At 37.7% G+C, this 25,061-nt stretch overlaps 1 protein-coding gene across 27 annotated transcripts in view; it reads right to left on the reverse strand.

Moving 5' to 3' along the window:
* ADAM22 (ADAM metallopeptidase domain 22) overlaps positions 1-25,061 on the reverse strand; it is a 277,808-nt gene that overhangs the window by 79,656 nt on the left and 173,091 nt on the right. For all 27 annotated transcript variants that reach the window (XM_063667635.1, XM_054493744.2, XM_054493743.2 and 24 more), the window contains 4 exons: positions 22,189-22,271; positions 15,290-15,353; positions 13,103-13,172; positions 1,737-1,807 (listed from right to left, as the gene is read on the reverse strand). In XM_063667635.1, the coding sequence (XP_063523705.1) occupies positions 1,737-1,807; positions 13,103-13,172; positions 15,290-15,353; positions 22,189-22,271 (288 nt within the window). The remainder of the gene's footprint in view (positions 1-1,736; positions 1,808-13,102; positions 13,173-15,289; positions 15,354-22,188; positions 22,272-25,061) is intronic.

Here is a 25,061-nt window from a genome sequence, read left to right on the forward strand (position 1 = left end):
TTTATAGTACTTCACCTCTATGGGTCCATGGCTTTCTCAGAAAGAGAAATCAAGGGTTTGTCTACTTAGCAAACGATTAGATGTTGAGATGTTTATAAGGAACTTCAGGGTACATGTCAAAAGAATATTGTCCTATTCTTTCAGTCTATAATTCAAAAAAATACTGTTTCACATTAAATCCTGATGGTAATTATTTTATCTAACTGGGCCTCAAGATACGTATGTCTCTACCTATTCATATATATGTGTGTGTGTATATATATATATATGTTTATATATGAGCATATATATATGTTTATATATGAGCATATATATATATGTGTATATATATATATATAAACATTCACAACATTTATAAAGGTCACAGTAGTCATTCATGGAACACATGGGTCTGAGAGGCAATATATGGCATATATGCGGTTATAAGCCTCTCTCTGAGACCAGGCTTCCTAGGTCAGAATCCCAGCTCCACCACAGAGTCACCCTATGTGGCTTTGGGCAAGTTTCTTGGTCCTCTTATGTTCAATGTCCTTATCAGTAAAATTAGGATATAATAGGTTAAGTATCTCTCATCTGAAAATCCAAAATCCCAAATGCTCCAAAATGAAAAACTTTTTGAGCACCAGTATGACACTCAAAAGAAATGCTCACTGGAGCACTTCAGATTTATAATTTTTGAATTAGGGATGCTGAACCACTAAGTATAACGTAAATATTCTGAAATCCTCCCCCCGCCAAAAAATAAATCAAAATGTGCAACACTTCTGGTCCCAAGCATTTTGGAAAAGAGATACTTAACCTGTGATAATACCTTCCTCTTAAGGTCTTTGAGGGTTAAATGTGTTAATATAGTTAAAATTCTTATAATAGGGCCAGGTACAAGGTAAGTATTCAATAAAATTTAGCAATAATTATTCACAATAAAAATCTGTCTGTAAACACACATTTTATTTCAAGGTAATAAAAAGAAGATGCGTGGTTCCTTCAACTTCTTGATCTTACTAGAGACCTATTTCCTTCATCTTGTGTTTTTAATAGCCATCTCTCCTGCCCACACCACCACGGTGGTGATATCTTGATTCTGATGCCACAACTCTTAATTTTGTCTAAACCATTTACCAGCTCTATGATTCCAGTAAGTCATTTTCACATGTCAGAGTCATCATTTTTCTTTCAGTGAAAGGGGAATAATAGTACCGACTTCATTTGGTTTAAAGCATCATATCAACAGTTATTATTACCCAGTCCAAGATCCAGTCGAACAATCATAAAGTCCACGACCTAATTTTATATACTGGACTCCAAAGTTTTGCCCAAGTGAGACAAAAGCATTTTGTGGCTTCACAACCTGATTGATTCATTCCTAAGAGATTATCTTCCAGGGAATAAATACAAGGATATGAACCATACAAGTGGATTCCACGATGTGGTACATATCTGGGCAAGGAAAGAAGCCTATGGTAGAAAGAACCCGAGATGCCACAAGCAGGAGCCTCATAACCCATAATATGATGAAGAAACATATTATCACCACCATCTTGAATCTTTTTTGCATCTGTGAAATAACATGGCCCCCTTTCTACTGCTTCTTCAGATCCGTCACCCTTACGGTTTACCACACCCTGACAAATTCCCAAACTAATACTCACCCTCTCACACAGACTTACTGTAGATTCAAATGATTGGCAGTTGACAATTGTTTTAAAATAACACGACACACCACTGTGAATACATACCTGCCGTTTACTCCTTTTTGGTCTTGGCTTCAAAATAAATTTTGGTGGAGTAATGTTTACTTGTTGAAATTCTAAAAGGAAATTAAATTTAATTTAACTTAGTGCATTTGTCAGATTTCTTCAATACAGGGCAAAGTTTTACCTGCCCTTCCTTCTTATGAATTTTATAATACATAATGTTGCACTTAATGATCACACAAAACATTAAGTAACTGTAGTATATTAATACTAAATAAACATACAAAGGATGAATATAATTTGCAAAATCTAGAACATTATTTCTGTTCTAATTTATCTCGAAAAATTTTCATATTTCTCCTATAAATATCATTATGTTATATACTAGGAATCTTCCAAAAAGCCAACTTGACTTTCACTTCCATTACTAACCTTCTAGAGGCGGCAAAATAAAGAAGAGGAGCCATGAGAAGTAGAATAAATAATCACACATTCCCAAGTTCATAATTTATTAAGAAATTGTTATAAGACACCAAAGTTTTGAGCTAATTTTTTCCAATTAATTTATATTCTTCTTTGCCCATAACCAAATTAATCTCAGGATTTATCTGCTCTTGGTAGCAGATATGAAAATTATACATCAACTGTTTATGCACATAGATTCATCTCTGAATATAAGATTAGGTTATTTATAAGGGAGGATTTTTCTACAAAGTGAAAGGAAAGCTGCAATCTTTCTACAGGGTACAGATTTCCTAAAACTTTGATGATTGAACAACCTGAAGGGGCTTATTATAGGAATAATGCTATAAAACACTCAAGGTGAACCATTATCATTATTTTTGGATACTGTTCATAAAGGAGAAATAATCATGGTCAGAGAAATCTGTGACCAAGAAGCTGAATAATAAAATCGGGTAAGAAAATTAGTATTCTCTCTTTATTTCATGTTCAAATATTCTCCCATCATGTTTTTCAGAATGCTATGGCCTGGGCATACAAGGGATTTGTTGAGAAAGAGAATAAGTTCTCTTTTATAATTAACTAATAGGACAAATAGAAAAACAAGATTACAAAAGTAACCCATCTCATATCAATAATTACATTAAATGCAAATAGACTAAATGTTGTGCCTAAAAGGCAAAGATTGCCAGACCGGATTTTTTTTTTTTTTTTAATGCAAAACCTAACTGCATGCTGTTTAGAAGAGTGGCACTTTAAATTTAAAGTATGGAAGAAGATACACCTTACAAACATTAACTTAACTGCATGCTGTTTAGAAGAGTGGCACTTTAAATTTAAAGTATGGAAGAAGATACACCTTACAAACATTAATCACAAGAGAACTGTGAAGGAAATATTAATATCAGACAATGTAACTTCAGGACAATAAGTATCTGAGAGAAAGGAAACTATTTCCTAATTATAAATAGGATGATTCATCAAAAAGACACAATGCTCCTAAATGTTTATTCACCTAATGTCAGAGTTTCAAAATACATAAAGTAAAAAGTGACAGACCTGAAAGGGGAAACAGACAAATTCAAAGTTATAGTTAAGGATTTCAACAGTCCTCCCTCAGTAATTGAAAGAAAAAAAAAGTAAACAGAATCATATGGATATAGAAGACAACACTATCAAACAATTTAACTAAGTTGGCATTTTTAACACTTTACCCAATAATTGAAGAATACATATCCTTTTCAAGAATACATGAAACATTCACCAAGACAGACATTATGATAGATCATAAAACAAGTCCCAATAAATTTTATTTAAAGAAAATGAAATGACACAGAGTATTTTCTCTTATTGCAATTCTATTAAATTAAAAAATCTATAATAAAAAGGTGCTTGGAAAAAAATAACCAAGTATTTCGATACTGAGCTCTACATTTCTAAATAATCCATGGGACAAAGAAGAAATCACATGGTAATTTGGAAAATGTTTTGACCTGAAGTAAATAAAAATATGACAAGCCAAAATACAAGCGATGCAGGTAAGGCATTTAGTGCTTGAAGGGAAATGCATAGCTTTAAGTGGTTATGTTAGAAAAGAAAAAAAAGTGTAAATTATGATCTAATCTTCCACCTTAAGAGCCCAGAAAAATAAGAGCAAATTAAACACAAATCAAATAGAACAAAGTGAGACTCAAACCTTAAAAACAAAAATCAATAAAATTGATCAGCAGGGCTTGACCAATAAAGAAAGCAAATCACTACAGATTCTATAGATATTAAAAAGATAATACGAGGATATTAGGAAGAGCTTTATGCCAATAAATTTGTTAATTTAGATGAAATTCCTTGAACATGTGTATATATAGAAAATCTGAATAATCTTGTATCTATTAAATAACTTTAATTCTTAATTAAACTCTCCAAGAAAACCACAAGGCCAGATGGTTTCACTGATGAATTCTACCAAAGATTTAAGGAAGAAATAATACCACTTTTACACAAACTTAAAAAAAAAAAAAAGAGTTGGAAACTTTTCCTAACACATCTTATAAGACCAGTAAAACCCTTGTACTAAAACCAGAAAAGAAAACTACAGTCCAATATGCTTTCTGAACCTATACATTAAAAATGCTTAACAAAACATAGGCAAATCAAACCCAGTAATACACACAAATATAATCTACCATAACCAATTGGGGCCCATTTAAGAATGCAAATTAGTTTCATATTCAAAACATCGATTTATACAATTCATCACATTAACAGATTAAAGGAGAAAATTATAGGATCATCTCAATAGACACAGAAAAGCATTTGGCAAAATTCAACACCTATTCTTGATAAAAACTCTTAGCAAACTAGAATAGCAGACTGATAAAACTACTCAGCTGCAAATATGTGCTACCTTTCATGGAAAAGGAAGGATGAGCAGAATCAAGAACTGAGAACACAGAGCCAAGAGTCATGGAGAATCATTTCCACGCCTTGAAACCCAATCAAGAAAGGGTCAACATTTGCCCAGCAGAATTTCAGAACTGTAGTGTCAGTGTCTTTCTTGTTTCTCGAATTTTCCCTCTTTTGAAGGGCATGTCTACACCTGGCCCATTATTGGATCCTGGGACTACATAAGGCAGATAACTTGTCTCTTTAGTTTTACACACAGAAGGACTAAGAGAAATTACACCCAAAGACCCTCATCCACACCTGGACTTGATTTAGATAATGAGATTGCAGACTTTGAGCAGATGCTATAACGGGATGAAACGCTTAGAGACCTAGGGAGGAAGAGAATGTATTTTGCAGGTAAAAGGGACAGGAATTACTGGGGGCCAAAGAGAAGAATTTGACAGACTTTAAGATGACCTCTAACAGTCTCCACCTCCTGGTACTCACGCCCTTTTGTAATGCCCTCTGAGTGTGAGTAAAACCTGTAACTTGCTTCCAACTAATGGAATACAGCAAAGGTGATGAACTGTCATTTCTCAAGATAACATCATATAAGATTGTAACTCATCTTGCTAGAGACTCTCTTCCTTACTGGCTTTCATTACATGAGCACCAGTGTTGTGAGCTTCCCTATGGAGAAGAGAAAGAGAGCAACCATCAGCCAAAAGCCAGCAAGAAACCAAGGCCCTTGGTCTAAGAAGCTAAGAAGAACTGAATTCTGCCAATGACAACTGCATATCCTTCCACAGTTGAGCCTTGAGATGAGATGCAGTCCTAGAAAACACCTTGACTGCAGCCTGTGAGGGACTCTGAAGCAGAGAACCCATCTAAGCCATCCTTGGACTCCTGATCCACAGAAACTGTAAGATAATAAGTGTGCATTGTCTTAAGAGGTGCATTTTGTGGTAATTTATTACTCAGCTACTTTCTAATTTTTCTGTACATAATAAAAATGAATTCCTCAGCAATAGATAACTAACACAATGCCACTGTATAATCTCATTCCCTTGAGAGAAGGCTGGACTCTGTGACTCATTTCTAATAAATACTATACAGCAAAAGTGATCAGATGTTACTTTTGAGATCAGGTTAACAAAAAGACTGTGGCTTCCATCTTAGGCATCCTGTCTCATTCTCTCTCTTCTCTTGGTCTCTCACTATCTCCTGGAACAAGTTAGCTACCAGGTTGGTGGGGGGCAGCCCTGTAGAGAGGCCCATGTGGTGAGGTACTGAGGCCTGACAACAATCATATAAGTGAGCTCAGAAGCTAATCCTTCCCAGTTGAGCCTTCAGATGAAACTGTAGTCCCAGCTGACAGTTACGCTACAAACTCATGACACCGTGGGCCACAGGCACCCAACTAAACCACACCCAGGTTCCTGATTCTCAGAAATTATGAGATAATAAATGTTTGTTTATTAAAACCACTAAGTTTTAGAGTAATTTGTTATACGGCAATAGATAATACAATATCTACAGTAAAAATGACCAAACACTGAAAGAAATTTTAGTCTCACTACTAATAATATGCAGTTTTCCCCCATGAATCCATACTTTTAATACAATTCTAATAAAAATCCCAGAATTATAGAAATTGACAAGCAGGTTCTAAAATTTGTAGGGAAATCTGAAGGGCCCAGAATAGCCAAAAATTTTTGGAAAAAACAGGATTGGAGGATTTACGTTATTCGATTTCAAAACGTATATAAAGCCACAGTAAGCAAAACAAAGTGTGATAAGGGTAGCCAAATAAAATAAGAGTCAAGAAATAGACTCATATTAATACTTTGAAAACTTTTTGACAAAGACATCAAAACAATTCATTGATGAAAGGAAACTCTTTTCAACAAATGGTATTAAAATAATTGTGTATCCACATACAAAATAATAAAATAAAACTTAACCCCTACTTTTCACCATGCACAAAAAGTAATTTGAAGAGGATCCTAGATCTAAACATAAAAAATAAAACTATAGAGTTTTTAGAAGAAAACACTAGAGAATATCTTCAAAACTTGGGAGCTAGCAAAAATTACTTAGCATAGAGAAAGCAATAATGATAAAAACTAATGTTAAACTTCATGGAATTTAAAACATCTGTTCATCACAAGATGCCATTAAGTAAGTAAATGAGTAAGCCAAAGACTGGGAAAAATATATTCATAAGGCATATTTGGCAAAGGCCTTCTATCTAGAATATGTAAGTACTCCTACAACTTAACAACAAAAAGACAGAAATTCTGATTAGTGGCGAATAAGTATATACTACACATCATTAAACCAAGAAAAATGCAAATTTAAACCAAAGTGAGATACCACCACATACACTAGAATAGCTAAAATTAAAGAATGACAGAGCAAATGTTGGTTAAGATGTGGAACAATTAAAACTCTCATAGAGTGCTGACACAAGTATAAAAGAGTGTACCCACTTTGGAAAAAGGGTTCAGCAATTTCTCACAAAACAGTGGTTCTCACTTGGACACAGGAAGGGGAACATCACACACCAGGGCCTGTTGTGGGGTGGGGGAAGGGGGGAGGGATAGCATTAGGAGATATACCTAATGTAAATGACAAGTTAATGGGTGCAGCACACCAACATGGCACATGTATACATATGTAACAATCCTGCACATTGTACACATGTACCCTAGAACTTAAAGTATAATAAAAAATATATATATATATATAAAAAAAAAAAACAGTGGTTCTCAAAGTGTGATTCCAGCACCAGCAGCATTAGCATCACCTGGGAAGCTTTGGAAATACAAATTCTCCAAACCCACCCAAGATATACTGAATTAAAACTCTCAAGATGGGGCCAGCAATCTGTGGTTACCAGTCCTCCAGATGATTCTGATGCATGCTAAAGTTTGAGGACACTGTCAACACAGTTAAACATGTACCTACCCTATGGCCCAGCAATTTTATTCCTAGGTATTTACTGGAAGAAATGAAAATATGAGCCCACAGAAAAGACTTGTACAATAACGTGCATAGTTGCTTTTCTCATAATAGTCAAAAACTGGAAACAACCCAAATGTCCATCAACTTAATAGGTTAAAAATTGTGGTATAAGCCGGGCGCGGTGGCTCATGCCAGTAATCCCAGCACTCTGGGAGGCCAAGGCAGGGTGGATCACTTGAGGTCAGGAATTTGAGACCAGCCTGACCAACATGGTGAAACCCTGTCTCTACTAAAAATACAAAAATTAGCCAGGCATGATAGTGCATGCCTGTAGTCCCAGCTACTCAGGAGCCTGAGGCAGGAGAACTGCTTGAACCCAGGGGGCAGAGGCTGCAGTGAGCTGAGATTGCACTATTGCACTCCAGCCTGGGCAACACAGCAAGACCCCATCCCCCACCCCCCCAAAAAGTGGTATATTCACAGGACACAACATACTCAATAATTTAAAAGAATGAACTATTGCTACTCTTGACAACATAAACCTCACAGGCATGTGCTAAACAAAAGAAGCTGCACATAGTACATGATTCCATCTGTATAAAGTTCTACAACAGACAAAAGGAACAGCAGAGGTAGGAGGCACTGACTACAAAGGGTACAAAGGAAACTACTGGGGTAACGGACATGCTCTATCTCTCAACAAGAGTGTAGGTATGTAAAAATTCACTGAATGGTACATAAGACTTTTATATTTCATTGCATATTTTTTTAACTGGGTGCATAAGTGTCCATAGGAAATAAGATTTTCCCAGAATATGTTATCAGAAACACTAGTCCTGAGACAGGTATATGCCATGTAAAGCAAATGTTCCACAGTCCGACAAGTTTGGGGAACAGCTGATCCTATGTCTATCGCTGGGAAATACATAAAACATAACAAGATGATGATGTTGATAATCCACAACCCAGTTAAACTTTATGCAATCTAAAATAAATAAACTTACTTTTGAAACTATTTCACAGAAATTGCAGTTTTGACATTTATTTGTCTATTTCTTGTTTTCTTCTAATTTATCACAGTAAATCATAAGTAATGTTGGGAGACAAACTCCCTCAAAATTGACAGTGCCAACTTCTTTTTTTTAAATTAATTAATTTATTATTATTATACTTTAGGTTTTAGGGTACATGTGCGCAATGTGCAGGTTAGTTACATATGTATACATGTGCCATGCTGGTGCGCTGCAACCACTAACTCGTCATCTAGCATTAGGTATATCTCCCAATGCTATCCCTCCCCCCTCCCCCCACCCCACAACAGTCCCCAGAGTGTGATGTTCCCCTTCCTGTGTCCATATGTTCTCATTGTTCAATTCCCACCTATGAGTGAGAATATGCGGTGTTTGGTTTTTTTGTTCTTGGATGAAATTGGAAATCATCATTCTCAGTAAACTATCGCAAGAACAAAGACAGTGCCAACTTCTGATGAGAAAACTGGAAACTAACTGAAACAGACCTGAGTTTTTAAAGAATGTGTCTAAAAATCATTTTAATAACAGCAGAACTGCCAAGTCACCATCAAAGTTTCTGCTGGAAAGAAACCCTGAACAATTTTCTCAAAAAAAAAAAATATATATATATATATAAGGTTATATCCTAGCAAGACTATAATCAAGTCTTTAGGGGAAAATCTTTATTTATTACTTTAAATATTAATTAATGTTGACTGCTCCCAGTAATGCCCATTAAATTATAGCTTTATTCCCACACAGCTAGTCATGACTTATTTTCTTATCAGAATAGGGATTGTAGAAAGTTTTATAAGATCACTGAAAGAACAGTCTATATTCCCATTTGAAGATTTTTCAAAATAGTAAATTCTGTTAAATCTTCTATCCCTCTGGCAGCAGGAGAGAAGAAGAGAGAATGTTCATTTCTCTTTAGGGAAATTACAGGAGGACAAGGAGTTACAAACTTATTTAGAGAGAAAGGAACATTAGGAAACATTTATTTCATTTTCTGATGAAGAGACAATGTAAACTTCTAAGTGATTATCTAAGCATTAGTTTAGGATTACTCTCAGGCTGGCGATTTTTCCATTTCCCTCTGTGCTTCTCTATCATAGTACATTTTCAAAGTGTCATAATTCAAAACTCAACTTTACCCCTTGCTAGCTGTGGGACCCTGGAAAAGACAAACTAACTGAGCTCTGTTTCTTCATCTGCAAACCAGGCATAACATTAATCTTACAGGGCTGCTGCAAAGATTAAAACGAGATTAAAAATTAAAATAATCAGGCCGGGCACAGTGGCTCACGCCTGTAAACCCAGCACTTTGGGAAGCTGAGGCGGGTGGATCACGAGGTCAGGAGTTCGAGACCAGCCTACCCAATATGGTGAAACCCCTGTCTCTACTAAAAATACAAAAATCAGCCAGGCGTAGTGGTGTGTGCCTGTAGTCCCAGCTACTTCGGAGGCTGAGGCAGAAGAATTGCTTGAACCTAGGAGGCAGAGGTTGCAGTGAGCTGAGGTCGCGTCACTGCATTCCAGCCTAGGCGATACAGCAAGCCTTTGTCTCAAAAAAAAAAAAAAAAAAAAAATTAAAATAAGGCTCAGTAAATAGGGGAGGAAGCATCTCCATACCAGATATCCAGATATCTTCTGAATAAAGATGTTCAGAGGGCTGTCTGTTTTCAGAAGAAAATAAATGAGTCCAGCACAGCCAAAGACAAACGCTAACGCACCCTGCATAAACACTGCTCCACTAAGGAGGGCAAAGTATGCATGTACTACCCTTCTTGTCATGTGAAGACTTGGAAGCAACTCTCGAAGCAACATAGGTTGCTAGGTCCATTTATTCAACCTAAAATAAATAAGCTTACTTTTGAAAATATTTCACAAAATTTGTATTTTTGACATCTGTCTATTTCTTGCTTTCTTCTAACTTATTATAGTAAATCATAAGTAATCTTGGGAGACAAACACTCTTAAAATTAACCTAGGTCCATTTAGGTATAGATGAGAAGAAAAGACTACTTTCACAAATAGCACATAATGATAATAAAACTTAACCTATAATAGTTCTTTCTTAAAATGCTAGAGCAAAAAAAAGACAAGGAAAAAAATAAATAGGGAAATGATTAAGAGTTCATCCCTATGTTCTGTTCCATTGATCTATATCTCTGTTTTGGTACCAGTACCATGCTGTTTTGGTTACTGTAGCCTTGTAGTATAGTTTGAAGTCAGGTAGTGTGATGCCTCCAGCTTTGTTCTTTTGGCTTAGGATTGACTTGGCAATGTGGGCTCTTTTTTGTTTCCATATGAACTTTAAAGTAGTTTCTTCCAATTCTGTGAAGAAAGTCATTGGTAGCTTGATGGGGATGGCATTGAATCTATAAATTACCTTGGGCAGTATGGCCATTTTCACAATATTGATTCTTCCTACCCATGAGCATGGAATGTTCTTCCATTTGTTTGTATCCTCTTTTATTTCATTGAGCAGTGGTTTGTAGTTCTCCTTGAAGAGGTCCTTCACATCCCTTGTAAGTTGGATTCCTAGGTATTTTAATCTCTTTGAAGAGATTGTGAATGGGAGTTCACTCATGATTTGGCTCTCTGTTTGTCTGTTATTGGTGTATAAGAATGCTTGTGATTTTTGTACATTGATTTTGTATCCTGAAACTTTGCTGAAGTTGCTTATCAGCTTAAGGAGATTTTGGGCTGAGATGATGGGGTTTTCTAGATATACAATCATGTCATCTGCAAACAGGGACAATTTAAATTCCTCTTTTCCTAATTGAATACCCTTTATTTCCTTCTCCTGCCTAATTGCCCTGGCCAGAACTTCCAAAACTATGTTGAATAGGAGTGGTGAGAGAGGGCATCCCTGTCTTGTGCCAGTTACAGAACAGAGCCCTCAGAAATAACGCCGCATATCTACAACTATCTGATCTTTGACCAGCCTGACAAAAATAAGCAATGGGGAAAGGATTCCCTATTTAATAAATGGTGCTGGGAAAACTGGCTAGCCATATGTAGAAAGCTGAAACTGGATCACTTCCTTACACCTTATACAAAAATTAATTCAAGATGGATTAAAGACTTACATGTTAGACCTAAAACCATAAAAACCCTAGAAAAAAACCTAGGCATTACCATTCAGGACATAGGCATGGGCAAGGACTTCAGGTCTAAAACACCAAAAGCAATGGCAACAAAAGCCAAAATTGACAAATGGGATCTAATTAAACTAAAGAACTTCTGCACAGCAAAATAAACTATCATCAGAGTGAACAGGCAACCTACAAAATGGGAGAAAATTTCCGCAACCTACTCATCTGACAAAGGGCTAATATCCAGAATCTACAATGAACTCAAACAAATTTACAAGAAAAAAACAAACAACCCCATCAAAAAGTGGGTAAAGGATATGAACAGACATTTCTCAAAAGAAGACATTTATGCAGCCAAAAGACACATGAAAAAATGCTCACCATCACTGGCCATCAGAGAAATGCAAATCGAAACCACAATGAGATACCATCTCACACCAGTTAGAATGGTAATCATTAAAAAGTCAGGAAACAACAGGTGCTGGAGAGGATGTGGAGAAATAGGAATACTTTTACACTGTTGGTGGGACTGTAAACTAGTTCAACCATTGTGGAAGTCAGTGTGGCGATTCCTCAGGGATCCAGAACTAGAAATACCATTTGACCCAGCCATCCCATTACTGGGTATATACCCAAAGGATTATAAATCATGCTGCTATAAAGACACATGCACACGTATGTTTATTTCGGCACTATTCACAATAGCAAAGACTTGGAACCAACCCAAATGTCCAACAATGATAAACTGGATTAAGGAAAATGTGGCACATATACACCATGGAATACTATGCAGCCATAAAAAATGATGAGTTCATGTCCTTTGTAGGGACATGGATGAAATTGGAAATCATCATTCTCAGTAAACTATCACAAGGACAAAAAACCAAACACCGCATGTTCTCACTCATAGGTGGGAATTGAACAATGAGAACACATGGACACAGGAAGGGGAACATCACACTCTGGGGACTGTTGTGGGGTTGGGGGAGCGGGGAGGGATAGCATTAGGAGATATACCTAATGCTAAATGACGAGTTAATGGGTGCAGCACACCAACATGGCACATGTATACATATGTAACTAACCTGCACATTGTGCACATGTACCCTAAAACTTAAAGTGTAATAATAATAATAATAATAATAAAAGAGTTCATCCCTATGTTTACAAGACCAGTATTTCACAAAAAGTGAATTTGTATGTACTTTGTCTCACAGACCAATTCTTGCTCTAATATTGTTTCTCTTTTATTGCCTTATTTTGAATTTTAAAATTTTTAAAAGTTTTCCTCCACATCTTTCCAAACTCATCTGTGAGGCCAGTTTGCATTTTATTCTCCCTCTTGACGTGACTTGGCTCTCCCTCTAAAAATGTCAAAAGCAGATGTGGGCTAATGATATTCCAAATATAGATTAGTTCTAAGGCATTAAATAAATTACTGAAGTTGTCTTTTAAATAAAAAGTCACTATATGAACATCATACCAGATGGAAGATCATCCAAGGAAAATTCAAACAGTCTGGATTTGTAAACCGAATGAAAATGGAAATCCTCCTGAAATGACACAAGCAACAGTGATTAAGCATGTACAACAGGATTATCTCCAGCCTTAGGCAAACATAGCTGGAGACCCTTAAAAGAACCACAGCTTGCCTATGCATTCTCCTGGGTTTAGAGAGGTGATGAACCATTGTCCAACCCCTCCTATTCACTCCTGTATTCTCTCAGCACCAGAGCAATATCCAATGAGAAGAAAAATGCCTTCACAGAGAAGCCAAAGCCTACAGTAATGGAAAACAAATGAATGAATCTATTCCCCCAAGGACAAATAAGACATTTGGCAAAATGACTTAATGTTTTTTTATTACTGATTCCTTTCACGGATCCCTGCACCCTTTTAAAAGTCAGAGAGCTTTGGTAGGCAGACTACAGAGCTAACAATCTTCATAGTATTGGGGAGCAGGATGCCTGGTATAAGTAAGTGTCCAAAGTGGACCCTGTTCTGAAATTCAAGTGTCATACAAGGTATATGAAAAAGCAAGAGATAAAAAGTCACATTTTTCTTCTAAAAAGTTAATAAACACTCAAATATAATTTCATCTGGCTTCATCCAATTACTAAAAAAAAAATTAGAATGTCATAGTCCAGTTTCATATTATCTTAAAAAAATCATACTGTCAAGCAAAGTGACAAGACAGGCAGCAGTGGGTACCCATAAAATAATACACAATACAGAGAATTTCCCAAACAAGATGGTTTATGGGTGACAAAGCCATGTATGTTTCTTGAACGAATGTGCCTCTCTGCTTAAGTAATGTTGTGTAATACGAGGAAGAACATTTGTATGTACAGAGCTGGAATGAAAGTGTATTATGTTTCTGTGTAGTCCATAATATTAATTCAACTTATTCTAATTTATGGGAAATGAATGTTTCAGCTAAAGTGAGAGAGAGGATTAAGATGACTCAGGTTTCTCTAAACTTCATCAGCATAGAGCCTTAAAAGCAATAGACAACAGAGAAAAATCTGGAATCTAGAAAAGAGAGGAGGGGTGAAAAATCACAGATCTGTGAATTTGATTTGTTATGGACTGAATGTGTGTGTGTCCCCAGACTTCTCATATTGAGGCCCTGGCACCCAGGGTAACTTTGTCTGGAGATAAGGCCTGTGAGGAAGTGATAAATGTTAAATGAGGTCATAAGGGTGAGATCCTCATTCAGTATAGCTGGTACCCTTATAACAAGAGGAGACAACCAGAGTTCTCTCTCTCTCTCTCTCTCTCTCTCTCTCTCTCTCTCTCTCTGCCATGTAAGAACACAGCGAGAAGGCAGCCGTCTGCAATTCAAGCAAAGAGCCCTCACCAGATGTCAACCCTGCTGGCACCCTGGACTTTCAGTGCCCAGAACTGAGATAAAGTTTCTGTTGTTTAAGCAACCCAGTCTACAGTATTTTGTTATGGTAGCCAAGTCAAACTAAGACAGATCATAACACATTAGGGTTGAGATGGAAATAGAGATTTCAGAACACCTCAAAGGGAAAGTATTATATTTCCAATATAAAAGAGAAAGAAACAAAAGAAATTTTTTGTTTGTTTGTTTGTTTTGGAGACGGAGTCTCATTCTGTCACCCAGGCTGGAGTGCAGTGGCAGGAGGTTCAAGCAATACTTCTGCCTTAGCCTCCCAAGTAGCTGGGATTACAGGCGCATGCCACCACACCCGGCTAATTTTTGTATTTTAGTAGAGACGGGGTTTCACCAAGTTGGCCAGGCTGGTCTCGAACTCCTGACCTCATGCCCGCCTCAGCCTCCAACAGTGCTGGGATTACAGGCGTGAGCCACCACACCCAGCAAGAAATTTTTAAAAAAACACTTGTGGTTTTGACTTACTCAATATTTAGTTTAAAATATACAGACAGTCCCCAACATACATGTTTTTGACTTTATGATGCATTTATTGGGGTATTAAATACATTTTTTACTTATAATATTTTAACTTACGATAGGTTTATCAGGACATAGACCCATCATAAGTCGAGGAGCATCTGTACATATGTTTACTATCTTAACCCTAAAAAATATAAAAATGAAATAAAGTAGAAAGAAAAAAGGAGAGGAAAAAAGCTCTCAGCATAAACATTTCCATTTGCCACAATAAACAGAAGGAGCACTTACTTGAGTAGTGTCATTTTCTTCTGGCTCAATGAGATATGTGTGGTTCCCGTCATAGAACATCCCACTGCCAACGACAAAAAAATCATTAGGCATGGCCATCGACTCTCATCCCAGAACAAGATCATTTTAAAATCAGCAGCAGCCAGAGGGCCCATTTGCTTCTCCATGCCCATTTCCCAGTCCCATCCATCACGTCCAGACACACCACACACACCACTGAGAGGGAAGGCCCCTCCTTCTGATTCCTTATAGGGTAGAGTCACCTCATCCTCACCTGACCCCATGCTCAGGATTGTCATGCTCTAGCTGTTGCCCATCACTCCTTCCTCTAACATAGAATTCCAAGATTTTCATATGCAAAAAGTCATCTGAAGAGCTAGTAAAAACGCAGGTCTTTCAGGACTCTTCTCAGATTTCTGGACTGGAACCCAGGAAATTGCATTTTAAATAAGCTCCAGGTGATCCTGATGCAGGTTTCCGGGACTATACTGAGAAAGCCCGACCTACCATAAACATGGAAGATGCTCTAGTAACAAGAGCTAACACATTTGAACAACTTGCCACAAGCTAAATACTTTACACTCATTTAATTTTTCCACAAATCTACAAGAGAAGGACAAAGACTATCCTTATTTTATAGGTAAGGAAACTGAAACCCAAAGAGATAAAGTAACTTGCCAAATTATTTAACCAGTAAGAGCAGAAATAGGAATAGAGCCCAGACAGATGGGACCACGAACTGCCCATTTGCAACCTGCTACCTACCTCCATTCATGCATTCCTTCATTCAATCAACGTGTTTACAGAGCACCTACAATGCACTGTTCTAGGTGCTGGGGATACAATAGCAAACAAAACAGACCAATTCTCTGTCCTTGTGGTGCTGATAAGTTTTCTAGGGAGGACATACAACAAATATATATATTTATTTATTTATTTATTTATAATATATATATTTATTTTATATACATATATATATATACACACACACACATACATATGACAGTGATAAATTCTATGGAAGAAAATAATCAGGTGAAGGGCAATAAATGGTGCCAGAGGGCCGTGGGGGCCATACTAGGTGGGCACTTCCTAGGGCCTTGGCTTTTACTCTAAGAGAGATGAAGAGCCACTGCAAAGTTCTAAGCAGATGGGAAATACAATCTTCCTTAAGTTTTATAATGATCATGCCAGATACTATGTTACAATAATTTTTAGCACAGCAAGGATAGAAGCAGGGAAGTTACTGCAATAATCCAGGTGAAAGAAGATGCTGGCTTAGATCAGAGCAGTAATAGTAGAGGTGGTGAGAATTGGTCAAATTCCGGATGTATTTTGAAAGTACAACCAGTAGGATTTATTGATGGATTTGAAATAGAGTATGTAGAACAGAGAAGAGTTAGTGAAGACTCCAAGTTTTGACCTGAGCAACTAGAAAAATGGACATGTCATTTAACAAGATAAAAAAAAGATGTAATGGAGTGAGACCCTGTCTCAAAAAAGAAAAAGTGGGCGGGGAGGGGGGATGCAGAACGAGCTTTTCGGGATGGGCCTAGGGAAGCAAGGAGCAGAGGGAAGGATGCAAATCCTTTAAAGAGTTCAGTTTTGAGCTGGGCATGGGGCTCACATCTGGAATCCCAACACTTTGGAAGGCCAAGGCGGGGGGAATCACATGAGGCCAGGAGTTTGAGACCAGCCTGGGCAATGTAGTGAGTGGCAAGACTCTCTCTCTACAAAAAATTTTTAAAAAGGCTGGGCCTGGTGATGCACACACCTGTAGTCCCAGCTACTTGGGAGGCTGAGATGGGAGGATCACCTTAGCCCAAGAGTTCAAGGCTGCAGTGATTGATGATTGTGCCACTGTACTCCAGCCTGGGTGACAGAGCAAGACCCTATATTTCTTTAAAAATAAAAAATTCCATTTTGGACCTCGTAGGCTGGGGATGGCTACCAGCCATCTGAGAAATCCTCTGGAGAGCACTTAAATATACAAACGGCCTCAGCTCCCACTCAGACAGATTCTGATAGCTGCTGCTTTTAGAAGAACATGATCCTTTTACTGAGATCAGGCCCTTTATGATGTTAAAGAAACTTGTCTTATCATTCAGGCATCTGAGGATAGCAAAGCTATGAGCTGCAGTAATTTTTTAGTTTTTGGTAGAAATGACTATATGACAGCCAAGCTCCTAAACATAAACTAGTATTTGTCTTTCATTGAAGATTTAGTGAAATTGGTGAGATTCCATGAGCTATAATTATAATGGCCTCCAAGTTCTGCCTCTATCCAAATTCTTTCATTCCTGCTATAACATCTTCCACATGTCCTCAACTTCTATATACTCACAGAATGATTATTCTCACAGCTGCACTGTTTTCAGCCACATGTACTTTCTGAATTTGGATGACATTCTATTTGGAATTTAAAGATAAACAGATGCAGTTTGTAAGACATTACTGACAATATGTGCCCAAGGAGTCAGAGGGGCAGCCTTTCAAAAACGTAGACCAAATATGGCAGGGAGTATCTCTCTACCCTTGCTGAGAACTAGCCATATCCATCCAGAAAGTCATATGAAACCATCACAGTTTGCCAAAATTCACGCGGCAACACCAACAAAGTAGCAAGCAGATTATTTTGTTAAAATAGTACTGAGTGTTATTTATCCTTATATTAGGTTAATGTCCAGTGGGAAAGTCATTTCTTTTTATTGGACTTAAACATCATGTAGGCAATATGAAGACAACAGATTCTGACACTATCTGTATCTCAGAAGACTCTAGATTGCTATATGATAATATACCATTATTAATTCCCTAGTAATGAAAAAATACATGTGTTTATATGCTTTGAGAACTGAAATATTTTTGTTTTACTTATATAAATCCTAATTTTTATATTGAGTCCGTAACAGTATACTTGATAAAAACCTATAGCTAAGACCAAGTCGTCACAGACCAATTGAGCTAAAATTTCAAAAGGTTGTATCAAAATAAGATTTTGAAAGGAAAAAGCCATTCTTACAAATTTCCACAAGAGGGCAATAAACTCAAACTTAACTCCATTCTTTAAGGTTCCCATAGTAACAAGATTTTTGCATTAACACCAAACACACCAAGATCAAAACACTGCCTATTAGTCCTTTGACTCCAAACAAACATGACCTTGCAGGTTCTTTATGGGAAAGATATACGAATCTGATTTTCCCTTATTTATGTTATTCAACTGAATTTAATAAATCAAAAATGAAAAAAAAATACGCACTTGGTAATTTATAAAGGATGAATCATGGATGACATAATATATCTCATATCTAAACCACTGTAATTGGGACAACATACACTATTCAATATTTCATAACATCCCCCCAAAATATTTCTTCCAGAAATTTTTGTTCAGAAGGTAGTCAAGATGAGAAGCAATAATTACTAAATAACAAGATGATACAAGGGTATATTTATCCTATGCGCTCAAAAAAGTCTAAGAAAGCCTAAAATGGTCATACACAATTCTGACAATGTTCCAAGATGCACAATAGGTTTTCTGTTTATTTTTATTTAGTTTTAAATAAAAACGTTCTTAAAAGGAGAAGTAAAATTTACTTAATTAAAATAACCCTGTAATCCCAGCACTTTGGGAGGCTGAGGTGGGCGGATCACGAGGTCAGTAGTTCGAGACCAACCTGGCCAACATGGCAAAACCTCGTCTTTACTGAAAATACAAAAATTAGATGGGCATGCTGGCAGGCACCTGTAATCCCAGCTACTCAGGAGGCTGAGGTGCAAGAATGGCTTGAACCTGGGAGGTGGAGGTTGCAGTGAGCTGAGATCATGCCACTACACTCCAACCTGGTGACAGAATGAGACTCTGTCTCAAAAATAAAATAAAATTAAAATTAAAAATACATAACTAAGACAGGATTCTGAGTTCTATTCCTGATCCAGTTAGTATGCAATCTCCTAAAAGTTATTTTTCCTTTTTTTTTTGTTTTTTTTTTTTTTGACATGGAGTCTTGCTCTGTCGCCCAGGCTGGAGTACAATGGCATGATCTCAGCTCACTGCAACCTCTGCCTCCTGGGCTTAAGTGATTCTCCTGCCTCAGCCTCCCAAGTAGCTGGGATTACAGGCACCCACCACCACGCCCCGCTAATTTTTGTATTTTTAGTAGAGACAGGGTTTCATCAGGTTGGCCAGGCTGGTCTCAAACTCCTGACCTCAAGTGATCCACCCACCTCAGCCTCCCAAAGTGAAATACAAAATTAGCCAGCCATGGTGGCAGGTGCCTATAATCCCAGCTACTTGGGAAGCTGAGGCAGGAGAATCACTTGAGCCTGGGAGGCGGAGGCTGCAGTGAGCTGAGATCATACCACTGCACTCCAGCCTGTGGGACAGAGTGAGACTCTGACAGAAAAGAATGAACAAAAGAAAGAATGAATGAACGAATGAACAAACGAATGAATGAATGAAAGAACAAAAGAAAAGAAAAAAGAAGAGAAAAGAGAAGAGAAAAGAAAAAAAAAGAAAAGAAAAGAAAAAAGAAAAGTGGGCACGGTGGCTCACGCCTGGGATTACAGGGGTGAGCCACCGGGCCAGGCCTAAAAGTTATTTTTCAATCCTTCTTTACATGACTACAGTAGGATTAGTAACAAGTATCATTCTTAGGTTCTCAGGTCCATTTATAGCCCTTAGAAGGCACAAATATCTTCTCTCTGATTCTCACAACATTGAGTCCATTTGGAAAACCAGAAGGCAGACTGGAACAAGTACTGAGAAAGATGCTGACACTATGACTTTGGATTGAGATTTTAAGAGAGAGAAAAGGGGAAACAAAATTCTTCATTTTTTACCCTCCAATATACACTTGCTGTCACAAATGTGGACAGGTCTCACTGTACTATTCCTAGGTGACAGATGTGCTTGTCTTGAGCTCAGATGTAACAATTTTACTGCTGAAAAGGAATTCAATGTTTCTTTTTCCTAATAAGAAAACAGAGACTGTCCGATATTAAGCATGGATTCCATGTTTGTAACAACCTCTTTCTTCAAATAATGTATTTAAAGTAAATAAATGTACACCTTTATTCACAGTAGTCTTTTAGCACAAACAAGGAAATGGAAGTCTTCCATGCTCTCAGGCACATGGCCTCCGGTCTCTGGTTATTTAACTTACCCTTATATTCTTTCCTTTCTGTGTAATATGCTTATTCCCAGATCCTGACCAGAGGTGTCACTCAGGCAGACTAGCTAGATTCTCTGGCCGTGTCCATTAGCTCTCTTTCCTAGATTTAAGATCTGTCAGTGTAACCCTCTCCCTTGGATAGGCTATTCCAACGTATTGCACTCCACCGTCTACAGGTGGCATGTTTCCGGAGCGGTTAGGTGCCACCTGTTCTTCAGTGACAATGCTTAGCTTACATTTTTCCCAGTTTTTTTTTTTTCTCTCTCTCTCTCAAAAAAAAAAAGCAAATATACCTATCATGTTCCACATCAGGAAATGGGCTAGATTTGGCCTCCTCATGAGACTGTGAGCTCCCAGGACTTGTGTTTCAATTGCCTTTATATTCCTAGGACTGGCACACAAGAGACACCCAGTAACTGCTTGTTAGATGAAAAGCCACATCTCTAACTTGGTAACAAAAAGGAATTATTTTAAAGTTTCTCAACGAAAATTTAACAAAACTAAAGTTCTGGATTTTTCTGTGCCAAAAAGTAAAACAAACAAGAAGGAAATGAAACGATTTAGTTAAAAGAGAATGCTGAGGAATGACACAGTAACTTTATAAGGGGTTACAAAACAAGTAAGAAACAACCACCTGTGCATTATCATTATCGACAGGATGGAGGAAGTGGATGTATTCCCATGTTAAACATCAGCAAACATTATTTGATAGAGGTTATGAGAAAGGAAGCAAGGCCCTGAGGAAGGATGAACTTTGTTCCTTGGAGATCTCTGAGAAACGACAGACCCTCCCACAGATTTGCTATGAATTAGGTGGGATTCAGGCTGAAAAAAAGGAGCAAAGACATATGAGCTCTTGAGGTCACTAGCAGCCTTTTCTCTTTGTGTAAGGAGTCAAGAGTTTCCATTTACTGAAACTGCTATTATTTGACGAAAATATAAAAACTAATATGAAGAAAGAGTAGGGAAGAATATCAAGGGGCTAAACAGCCACAGAAACAGACACCGAAGTTAACCCAAATCACTCCTGTCTGAATTTGGATGAAACTAGAAAAATGCTTCAAATATCATTTTAAGGTATCATTGTGAAATTCAAAAGCCTCTGTTTTCTGCAGCTCTAATTTTATTTAATTTAGTTTTTTTGAGATGGAGTCTAGCATCTTCTTAAAGTATGCTTGTCTTTTTTCTTGACAATATATATTTTTTCTTTCTTTTGCAAAATGTAGGACTTTTCTTTCTTTCTTTCTTTTTTTTTGAATCAGAGTCTCACTCTATCCCACAGGCTGGAGTGCAATGGCATGGTCTCGGCTCACTGCAACCTCCACCTCGCAGGTTCAAGTGATTCTCCTGCCTCTGCCTTCTGAGTAGCTGGGATTACAGGTACCTGCCACCATGCCCAGCTAATTTTTGTATTTTTAGTAGAGACAGGGTTTCACCATGTTGGCTGGGCTGCTCTCGAACTCCTGACCTCAGGTGATCTGCCTGCCTCGATCCCCCAAAGTGCTGGGATTATAGGCGTGAGCCACCACGCCTGACCATTTGCAACCCTAATTTAAAAATCTGCTTGGTTTATAAAATGCAAAAGAGAAAAAAAATCAGATCCATCACCGATTTAAAGTTATTTCTTGACACAAAATAGGGATATCTACTATAGTGCATTCATAATAAAGAAAATAAATTATTGAAAAAACAAACAGTAAAAATAACTTTTTGAACACTTACTGAAGTCCGTGGCATGTTGACAATGCAACAAATGAGGCAGGGTTTCCTCGGATATGGCCCTGGTAGTAACAGTGCTCTCCTCCCTGAAAACAGAAATAAAGAATGTAAGTCTTTCCACCACAAGGAGAATCAGCTGCTTCATTTCACAGGAGGTTTCTACTCACAATGCACCTCCACATCTAGAACTCTGCATATTTCATTATTCAGATTAGCATTATCAAATCTTTTCTAACAGAATTATTCATAAACACTCCGAGTGAGCTGACTCCAAATCAAAATTCGGGGAAATAAAAGTTGACTTAACCTTTCTTTTATGTAGGTGATATTAGAGGAACAAAGAAAGAGATATTGAAATACACATGGGGAGTCAGGCACAGTGTCTCATGTCTACAATTTCAATGCTTTCAGAGGTGAGGCAGGAGCATCACTTAAGGCCAGAAGTTCAAGACCAGCCTAAGCAACATAGCAAGACCCTGTCTCTACAAAAAAAAAAAAAAAAAAAAAAAAAATTTAAATTAGCTGGATGTGGTGGCATGCACCTGTAGTCCTAGCCTCTTGGGAGGTTAAGGCAGGAGGATCATTTGAACCCAGGAGTTCGAGGCTGCAGTGAGCTGTGATTGTGCTACTGCACTCCAGCCTGGACAAAAAGAGTGAAATTCTGTCTCAAAAGAAAAAATGACAAAAAAAGAAAAGAAAGGAAATACATATGTGACCCTTGAACCAAAGTTTAATCATCTGCTTTCCTAGTTATAAGAAATTCAACCATGGGCCAGGTGCAGTGGCTCACGCCTGTAATCCCAGCACTTTGGGAGACTGAGATGGGTGGATCCCTTGAGGTCAGGAGTTCCAAACCAGCCCAGCCAATATGGTGAAACCCTGTCTCTTCTAAAAATACAAAAATTAGCTGGATATGGTAGTGCATGCCTGTAATCCCAGTTACTCGGGAGGCTGAGGCAGGAGAATCGCTTGAACCAGGGAAGTGGAGGTCACAGTGAGCTGAGATGGCACCACTGTACTCCAGCCTGGGCAATAGAGACCCTGTCTCAAAAAAAAAAAAAAAAAAAAAGAAACTCAATCATGAGCAGCAGCAAAGCAATACTCTTTTACATAAAGCGAAGTAAAAATGAATATAAATCATTTGAGAGTCACTAAATTATACTGATGGAGGAAATGCTTGTTTTTACAGTGTTTATACTGATTACCAGATAAACAAGTTCATACCATTCTTTTCTCAAACCAGCAATGGCTTTAACTGGTAAGCAGTTTATGGGCAGGGTTTTAAATTGTGAAGTTTTTCTTAGCATCCAATTGCATTAATGAGATTCTACTAAGAGAGATTCATTTATTTGGATTCAATGTGCCTGGAAAGGTAAGAAGGTAAATCTTCTGCCATCTTAGGATGTCACCTTTAAATACTTACTACTCAGAGTGCAGTTCAGAGACAAGCAGCATTGACATCACCAGGAGCTTGTTAAAAATGCAGAATCTCAGGCCCCACCCCCAACCTACTGCAGAGAATCTGTATTTTAACAAGTCCCTAGATGATTCACATGCACATTAAGGTTTGAGAAGCTCTTCTCTAAATGACCTCTTTCCATTCTGTCACTAATCTTCTATTTCTTCAGTAGCTGAAAGCTTCTAATTAAATTGACTCACTGAGATATGAAAGAGTGAAACAGAAAGGACTGATAGGATGGGTGGTTTAAAGAGGCAAATGTTACCTCTTCACAGTACGACTTAAGGACTGACACTACTTAAAATGTTCAGTGTTTCACAAATGGAGGACAGAGAACAGGATGACATGGAGATGTAACAGACTGAAGACATTTTTTTTCACCGAAATTCCAAGGAAACCAGCCTAGCCTGAGACTACTGCTCCTTGTGAGATAATCCCACAGAAGCTGGTAACTCTCAGCTTTGGGGAGGGGGTGGAGAGCAGGTAAAATGGTACACAGTGCAATCCCTGACCTTAAACCACCTCCAAATTCCCAGGGGAGCCACTGACCATCATGAACTGAGGGTTGTGGTTGCATTTAATGGAGAAGATAGGGTGGAACCCAGAAGGCCACAGAGTCTTGGGGGCTGAAACAAGTCCTAGACACTAGAACATGGGGCACTGACTTCACGTGGAGCGCTAGTGTAGTGTAGATGTTAACAACGTGAGCTACTGGCGCCTTCCCTTACCAGCTGTGTAATCTTAAGCAAATTACAGAGACTGCCCGTGCCTCTGTTTTCTCATCTGTCAATTGGAGATAATTATCTCATAGGGCTGTTATGAGGATTACATGAGCTAATAGACATAAAGAGTTTAGAGTAATGCTTGGCTCATAGGAAGTACTCAACAAATGTTTGCTGCTATTATAATTACTGTGTCTGTTACTGTTCTACTCAATTTACATACACAATCACACTAAATCTTCATATCAATCCTACAAAGAAATATTCTTATCCCTCTTCTACATAGGAACCACGATCTCTGAGATTATGGTTGTCTACCTGGGGAGTTGCCAAGTAGGGATGAAAACTTCATGTGGATACAAGGCCTGTGTCCTATTCCCAATGTTGAACCTCGAACCTGTGAGTTATGCAAGGCAAATCTAAACTTTCCCCTAGGCTGGTTTATTCTTTTATTCTGTTGCATTGTATTCTACTTTGTCATCAGGGCTAAGAGTAAATTTAACAAAAGTTACAATAGTGTGTGTTGGGCTGTTGGACTGGTGAACAGTCCATAGATTAGATTCTGAGTGTATGAGAGGACGTTATCACTTAGATGCCCATGATTTCCTGGATACATCTGATTGGATCAGAGATCAAAGTTCTAGCTTTGTGTTGGCCAGGCATAAAAGGTCAACAGTCAACAGATGACCTGATAA

This window comes from Pongo pygmaeus, chromosome 6 (assembly GCF_028885625.2).
Source record: "Pongo pygmaeus isolate AG05252 chromosome 6, NHGRI_mPonPyg2-v2.0_pri, whole genome shotgun sequence".
Taxonomy (NCBI): domain Eukaryota; kingdom Metazoa; phylum Chordata; class Mammalia; order Primates; family Hominidae; genus Pongo; species Pongo pygmaeus.